The sequence below is a fragment of the Lupinus angustifolius genome, chromosome LG01 (genome assembly GCF_001865875.1).
Source record: "Lupinus angustifolius cultivar Tanjil chromosome LG01, LupAngTanjil_v1.0, whole genome shotgun sequence".
In the NCBI taxonomy this organism is placed as follows: Eukaryota; Viridiplantae; Streptophyta; class Magnoliopsida; order Fabales; family Fabaceae; genus Lupinus; species Lupinus angustifolius.
The window spans coordinates 1,871,378-1,879,691 of NC_032009.1; the positions used below are offsets into that span (position 1 = coordinate 1,871,378).

An 8,314-nucleotide genomic window follows, 5' to 3' on the forward strand; every position below is an offset into this window, starting at 1 on the left:
TATATATATATATATATATATATATATATATATATATATATATATATATATATATATATATATATATATATATATATAATATAAGACTAATGAGGATATATGATCAACAATACTTAAAAGAAACATCTTTTCAAAGACCATGATGTTTGATTACCTTAATTGTTGCATGAGTTGTGTTATTGTGACTATCATTTACATGTTGGGAGGTCTTACTTTCATAGCTTCCTTTGATATAAATCATATGGTCTTCAATTGGAGTGAATAATATAAGGAAAAAATTGAGGAGGAATAGTAAGAAGAACAAATAAGATATTAATGATTTGAAGCCTTTCATTCCTTCCCTCAGTTTCAAAATCTACCCAAAATACTTCATGTTACCACTCACTTCATTGTATAAAGTATGCTTTATTGTATATAATTGATGACAAAACATGACATCGATTAAAAAAAATTATCTACACTGAAAGCAATGACTTTTTGTCTAGAAATTTGTTTCTTTATAGTTAATATAATCGATAATTGTGCAATCAGCATGGTCGTTGCCATCAACTTTAATTTGAAGCTTGGCACGTGAACATGTCCACAATAGGACTCTTACGTTTTATTTTGGAATTAACCTTTACTAAGTTATGATAATTCCTTATTAATTTAAGAACCACTTGCAAAAATAATAATAGTAACTATTTTTTTATTGAAAAAAACAATAGTGTTTTCAATCAAATTAATGATAGCTATGCACTAACAGCTGATGCAGAGAAGTGGAATTCATCTTTTTCTTTCTCCTCGTTTGGGACTTTACTAGGAAAATCTTTAGTAGTTATAAAAACTTATAAAATGCCTTTGAACTCTTAAAACATTCATGTGCAATTTCAAGTACTTACTCCTTCAAACACTTTGTAATATAGTTTTAATTTATCATTATGCAAAGAATCAACCAAAGTATATCATTCCTCCCATGATGTAACATGCTTTCATTTATTCAAGTCCCTACCCATCAAGAAAAAGAATAACAATAACGGGTCTAATAACAATTCTCAATTGGTTTAGATGAAGAACAAAAAAAAACATCACCTCCCAGTAATGAGGATTAATGAAACAGAGATAAAAATATATATAAGAGTTTAAATTTTAAAATAAAAGAGCTGTTTAAATATTGCAAATATATATATAGAGAAGCTTGTATAGATTAATAATTATAATATAAAAAGATCAACTAATATAAAGCTTGAGCTTGACATTGATGGTGCCTTAAGCATTTCAAATTCATGTTCATCACTACTAAATGAGAGTGGTGAATCTGACAGATGAATAATCACATGATGGAACATATCCCGTGCACGTTTCAAATGTTTCCTATAATCTGTAGATGACGAGGTTGAATATCATGAAACCTCTTTTCTTGTCTTCAATAACCTGTTTGTTATTTTATTAATTGATGTTGTTTGCATCACCAAAACAAGAGTTACCGAGACTACCAAAATTCATGCCATGATTTGTTATAAACTATGTTTTAAGGATCTCTTTAACCAAACGAAACTACTAAACTCATCAATAGCATTACCAAAGACACAACAACAAGGAATAAATTAATGGGTATTTTACACTGATGCTAAAATATGAAGATGGAAAACTAGTTGAGAGTTGTTTTTATTAATAGTACGAATTGGAAGTCAAGCCTTTCTTTACCTGAGGGGGCACTCAAAACTTAGTAACGAAACACAAACAATTCTAATTGCAAATCAATGAGGCTCACAGAGAAACCTATATCAAATCAGATATCTTATACATCAATTGAAGTACTATAGGCCACTTTTATTTGAAACCAAGAATGCCAAAAGAAGACAACAAAAATATAACACCTTGCATGAGTAGAAACCATGCAGCTTTATGATTCATGAAGTTATATAGGATATAGCACAATGATGAAGAAATGTGAAGATAAGAGGAAGTTTTGCTTCTAGTGATATTGTGACCAACGAGAAGGTCCTGCAGAATACCGAAAAAAAGAAACAAGGCATGCAGATAGAAATGAGAGTTTCCTTTTATTAAAATATCACATGTAGATGTAGATACAAAACCAACAAGCAGCATAAGCTGAACAACAAGGAAATATGCTGCATGGGGCAAGGTTGATGAAGACGGTGCTTATGGAAATTACAGGCGGCGAAGGAAGGAAGCTTTATGAACATTCTGGACAACCATCAGATATTATCAGTTTACTGTAGGTATAACGAAAAAGCATAATTGAAGACTAAATGACTTTCATCCCTTGAGATATCCTACTTTTTCGATCAAAGCTTGGATATCAGCACTGCTACTACCCTCGGTTGCCTCAACGGTGTTGGGGCTATCCAATGGCATGACATCTGAAAGAGGATAGCTTCTGTTATTATGGAGTTGACCGATTGCACTACTTCCAAGTCCCTTCAATATCACGCTTTTGTGTATGCCGCTAACAAGTCCTTCATAATCTGTGTCACCACATTCTCCAACAAATACCACCATCTTTGACAGTTCGAAGCCCCAGCGAACATATAGGTATCTAAAGGAGAAGCATGTGAAGTCATCAGATATCACAATAAACATACGCAATTATCATTTCAACAGCATGGCTAATAAGTTTTCTTCTATAGTGGTACATTTGCATAGATGTTGCATAAACTTAACAAAGAATGTCAGAAGGGAATGCAGTAAGATGCCAATCAATGTATACAACAATACCAACTTTTGGCATGTTGAAATTTTTAGAATGATGATTCAACTACCTGAGGGCTTGGGAACGAGAAGCCAGTACTGGAATTACATTCAGTCTTGTCCCATTTTGACAATATATCGGGTGGCAACGCAGAGCTTGGATTCTCAATAACTTACGAAGCTCCTTTATCGGGGGAACCTGGAAATATAATACAAGATAAAACAACAAACTCCAAATGAATCTAGAAAAAGAAAACCGCCACAAAAGAATTCATTCGGAATCTTAATAGCTAACAATGATGTTTTTTCATATGAAATCATAAACAACTAGAACTGAAAATTACCTTTCCCAGCTTTTGCACTTTGAAAGCATAACAGTAGTCCGTAGAAAGCTGTTCAGCTGGAGTCACTATTTGTTCACCATTCTCACCCTTCTTATCAGTGATTGAATCTGCCCAACGCACTAAAGTCTTCCTCAACCCTTCTCCGCCCCAGCGGTTTTCAATGTGTGAGTGGTAATACAAGTCAACCACAAATGGACGACCTTCAGAATTGAGGGATGGATAGTAAAGATCACTGCCACTGTTACAAATATAGGCATCAAAATCGCTGGGGCTCAAGCCGCCTGAGACTATAAATGACTGTATCTCAGATATTGTTAATGATGTTGACAATATGAACCCTACAGAGCCTTCAGCCCTCTCCTTTCCAGCAGACTCAAAGATTGCTTTAGTGGTTTCAAGAAGACCGGAAGTGGTATCACAATCAACAGCAATGACAAAGAGATGCTTCCTTCTCCTCAATGGTGGAAATTTACCAGCATTTGTATTTTGATCAGCTCCAACCTTGCGCGTGTCCTTGGAGATGCCCTTTGACCAAGACAAAACAGCATTCTCTAATTTTACCTTTCTATCAGCAGCATTTTCATCAGGATCCAAGGAAGTATCATTTACACTACCCCCACTCTTCTCTCCATCCAATGAAAACTTGAGGTTTAGAGATAAATCATGAATATCTCTCAAAGAATCACCTGGTGATTCTGATTCTGAACTTTCATCTCCATCCTCACCCCGCAGCCATTGTGGATGCCTTGGTTTGCAAGTCGCTATTTTAGACAGGTAAGTCTTGCAATGCTCAGGCCATGAAAATAAATGAATATTCTTCAACCCATTCTGTCTACATTTTGCCCAAAGTTGTTTGTTACTAACAAGCTTCAAAAGAGCATCCGCAATAGAATGCTGATCATGTGGATCTATAAGTAGACCGTTGTCTAGTACCTGTATTATTAAACAATCAGTTTCAGAGGAACATTTTCAAATCAATACATAACCATCAATCAGTAGGCGTACCCGAAGAATATCAACAGGACCTCCATTTTTAGTAGCCACAAGGGGCAAACCATAAGCAGCTGCCTGTTAAAAAATAAATAACATTAAATCTCCAAAAAGAAATCAACCAATTATAAATAATTCAAGATTCAGAAAATCACCTCAATTAAAGTGAGACCAAATGGCTCAATGAAAGCTGGATTAATGAAAACACCCTGCACATATATTGGATCTGAATGAAATGTAAAATGACAAAAATATCTTGCATGGACAAGAGAGATAAACAAGATATGAAGAAAATATAGATTGACGACTCACACATGCAGGGTGCATTCCTGCACGACTATTCTATCCAAAATAGGATGTAGTCACACAAAATTGTTATATCATGAGATACACAGATATATATATATATATATATATATATATATATATATGAAAGAGAATGAATTCATGCAGGACATTATGATAGTATAATATGAACTGAAGAGAGAAGAAAGGGAGAGGGTTATGCATGTAGACACAGTTATAACAATTTATCCGTTTCGAAGCTTAAAGTGAGGCATCATCGTTTATTTCAACCCATTAAATAATGTTACCTTTGTCTTTGCTGCAAGACGATATATGTCAGGAACATCAGATTGTTTGTGGTGTTTAGGATAAGCCACTTGACCATAGAGATCATACTTGTCAATCAGTTTAAGTACTGAGAGAAGAACAGAAGCACTTGTGCTTGACATGTCATCAATACCATCACGGTTACCCATTATTAATGTCTGAAAAAACCAAAGGAGTGATAGATATTTGATTAGACAAGCAATGCAAGTCAGCTGACTCGAAAATCAAGAACAAATGATACTCAAATAAGTGCAGAGTGATCATTCACAGTTCCATACAAGGTTAGCCAACTCTTGGAGAGGACGGCATTCTCCAAATGCTTTCAACAAGGTTGTGATGTTCTTTTTGGGGTCTGGTCTAGCAAGGGCTAGTATCATAGGTTTGCGAGGGTTGGTAAAGAAACGCATTATCTGAAGAATAAAAAGTTTAAATTGCATTAATTCCACTTTTGTATTCGCATCTAATAAATTATAAAACAAAAGCATGTAAAATAAATGCAGAAAGCATTTGAACCTCTGGCCAAATAGCCGGATCGTGGGAGGCAGGATGGTCCAAATTCCCTTCTGGCTCTCCATCTATATCACCATCTAGTGGAACAATATGATGGAACTCCATACCAGGTGGAATTACCTGCAGGGAACAACTACATTATAACACCTAATTTTATATGGCATAGTACTAGCAATGAAATTTTACTAAAATGAACTCGTGATATCAGAACGCAAAGGTATATAAACTTGGAAGTTTTAACTGTAGCAGTTGCCTGAAATCTATATAACTCAAAGTTGTGACTGCCTAATTTGGTCGACACGGAGGTCGTTAAGATTTTTCAAAAAACTTTAATTGTGATATGGTACTTACCGCCATGCGAGGCATAAATCTACCATAACAGCTCACGTTACGCCTGATCCTTGCTCGTATTTTACGCTCCAATACTGGATCAAAACCATCATACAAGCGCCATTGTTCTTCAATTTCCTGTCTAGTGCTTGTTATGACTATTTCAGAAGAGTCAAGGGCTAATTCCTCAGCTTCTATCCTACGCATAATCTTGTAAGTTTTGTTTATTTCATCCTTTGATAGTCGACCTTGCTTCAAAAGTTGCTCCAGTTTATCTCGACCAAGTGAATGCCCAGTGAAAAGCATTGGAACGTTTAAAGCACCAGATAGAAGAGCGGCAGAGTCACCTGCATCTGCATAATGTCCGTGGATGGCAACAGGCCAGACAGCATGCCCGCCACCTATTTGCTCTCCGAGAACTTTGGACATCTGTATAACATGGCTAAGTGCTCCGTCAACAAATTCAGGAATGTAAGGCCAGAGAAGTTCTTTCTCAATATATTTATGTCGCGGACCAAAGGGAATACGAATGATATAAGAACCACTGCTCTCTCCCATGTCATCTCCATAATCATCCGTGCCACTTGGAGCCAACATTTCTGATGGTTCTCCATAACTCGAATCTACATCAGGTGCTAACACTTGTCTAGTTAGTAAATCAACACGGTAAACTCCTGGCATTGATCCCAAGGCCCTTGCGAGTTCCACAACATACTTAACCTACATAGTATGGAGAGACAAATATATAGAAAAGGTAAAATTCATGCATCACCAAATGTAGATATCAACATTTGAAGATTGAGCTATCATGCATCTAGAAAGGAAAAAGAGACCAGACTCTTAAATATAATTTTGGCAAATGCTAACCCATTTTGATTAAGGAATCAGAGATGAAAAGTTAGTATTGGAGTTGGTGTATTTAAGACAAAAAAGTTAAAACTTATGATTCCCAATACAGTGGACTAAAGTTTTAGCTGACGTGTGGACCAACAATGGACTATAAGATTCAAACCCCAGTGAACAACTTAATTGACACTGTCCAAACTTACCACTCATGTCAACAGTTATTCTTAATATGCAGAGGTAAGTGTTACCTGACCACCAGTATCAGAATCACGACCTAGCTCCATATTCTCACCTCGAATTAGACCATGAATACTGCATTTAATATACTAGTTGTTAACAAATAACACAAAACACGAAGCAAAGTATATAGATTATTGAAAATGAGTCTATCTATATTGATTTGAAATAGCATGGATGAATGAATAGGTACCTGATGAGTACAATGTAGAGTTTCTTCCCCTTCTGAGTGTTAGCCCAAGTCTCCATGGCATCAACTGAACTGATTCTTTGCAATCTACTTCCTCTGTTAGACTCGGCGCCATGAGTCGAAACCTCTTTCTCTCCTTCAGATAAATCCTCAGACATGTCAGCAGTAGCTTCCCTGCGTCCCCTCTCCCGTTCGAGCCGACGCTTGTTGATTCTCTGTGTTGTCTCATTCTCCAGCTACATACAATCACAGACAAGATCATAAAAAGCAACAACAGTGATCAAATTGAACACAAAAACAATATAACAATCACAATAACTAACTACCTGCTTCTTCTGGCGAGCAAGGTTCCAAATCCTCCAACACATATTCTCCAATCTAGTGTTCCTCTCTTGAGGACTCCTAGTAGAAGAAGCCTAAATCATAAAACACAATAACATGATTTGAAATTGAAATTGAATGAGATCTGAAGAATGAAACGAATAACACATACCCGAACCCAAGAGCGATAAAGATCAGTCTCATCGAAACCAATAACTTCTTCAACGAAGTAACGAGTAGGACTGAATCTACCTCTTTCTCGAAGAAGCAAAGATGATTTAGCACCTTCAAGACCAGGACCAACGTCAAGTATCGCATCAAGGTAACTGTTCAACCAATCATTCCCTGCCATATTTGATGAAGATTTCTTAAACTCAGAATTCAACAACTATATTGATATATATATATATATATATATATATATATAAGAGTGTGAGGAAGAAGAGAATATTCGAGGAGAAAGAGAAGTGTGAAAATGGAGTGACTTAGAGTCACTTGTACTGCGCTGTGAAGTTTAATTATTTGTATTGTTTCAGAGGAAGTTCACTGTATAGTTCAAACTATATTCTATATGTTTCCAAATTAAATTATTTCTAAATAATATTCATATATATTACCAATTTGTTTTTAATTTTATTTATGTTGAGTTTATTCCATCGTTAAGTCTCACATTCAATATGTGGGAGAAGTGAAAGAGTTTATAAGAAATAAAAGCTCATATAACTAATGTTTTAAGGTTTTGGTTCAAGACTCACTTGTGGCTCCTCACTTTTCTCATACCCATGTAACAATGGAACTCCATGGTGGTTGGAGGTTCCCTGATCGCACTCTGGTCCAACAAGTGATATCAGAGTCGATGGTTTGGCTGGGATAGGTGGACTTAAGGGGGAGCGGACCAAAAAGTGTGTGATACTCACACTTGAGGGGGAGAAGTGAAAGAGTTCCTAAAAAGGAAAGATCATATAACAAATGTTTTAAGGTTTTGGTTCAAACGTGATGTCTCACTTGGTGGGTAACAATGAAACTCCCCAGTAGTTGGAGACTCCCCTCCCCAGTCTCGGTCCGGTCCAACAATTTATCTATTTTATAATGTTGAAACTGAAATTGAAAGTTTGACTATTGTTTCTAATTATTTTACTTTTGCAATTTAGTTTTGAAAATAAATGTGTGTAATTAATGATTTGAATCTATTACTATATAATAAAAAAAACTCCCTCATGACATGTGTCAATTTTTCAAG

The 8,314-nt window shown here is 35.7% G+C and overlaps 2 protein-coding genes across 2 annotated transcripts in view; both read right to left on the reverse strand.

Moving 5' to 3' along the window:
• The window catches only part of LOC109345871 (probable glycosyltransferase At3g42180), a 2,795-nt gene extending 2,362 nt beyond the window's left edge, over nucleotides 1–433 (reverse strand). The window contains exon 1 of the mRNA XM_019585125.1: nucleotides 155–433. Coding sequence (XP_019440670.1) covers nucleotides 155–334 — 180 coding nt within the window. The 5' untranslated portion in view covers nucleotides 335–433. The remainder of the gene's footprint in view (nucleotides 1–154) is intronic.
• Nucleotides 1,842–7,505, reverse strand: LOC109345880 (probable sucrose-phosphate synthase). Its single transcript, XM_019585136.1, has 13 exons — nucleotides 7,247–7,505; nucleotides 7,080–7,169; nucleotides 6,757–6,989; nucleotides 6,575–6,638; nucleotides 5,502–6,200; nucleotides 5,154–5,270; nucleotides 4,919–5,050; nucleotides 4,622–4,798; nucleotides 4,184–4,237; nucleotides 4,044–4,106; nucleotides 3,039–3,971; nucleotides 2,766–2,893; nucleotides 1,842–2,542 (listed from the first exon to the last, which is right to left on the reverse strand). The coding sequence occupies exons 1-13, from the start codon at nucleotides 7,424–7,426 to the stop codon at nucleotides 2,263–2,265; spliced, it is 3,150 nt and encodes a 1,049-aa protein (XP_019440681.1). The 5' UTR covers nucleotides 7,427–7,505; the 3' UTR covers nucleotides 1,842–2,262.

Coding starts and splice junctions, on each gene's coding strand:
- LOC109345880 (XM_019585136.1), bottom strand. CDS start 7,426: ATGGCAGGGAATGATTGGTTGAACAGTTACCTTGATGCGATACTTGAC. Junction 6,990..7,079: donor TTGCTCGCCAGAAGAAGCAG/GTAGTTAGTTAT, acceptor GATTGTATGTAG/CTGGAGAATGAGACAACACA. Junction 4,799..4,918: donor TCCAAGAGTTGGCTAACCTT/GTATGGAACTGT, acceptor TGGTTTTTTCAG/ACATTAATAATGGGTAACCG.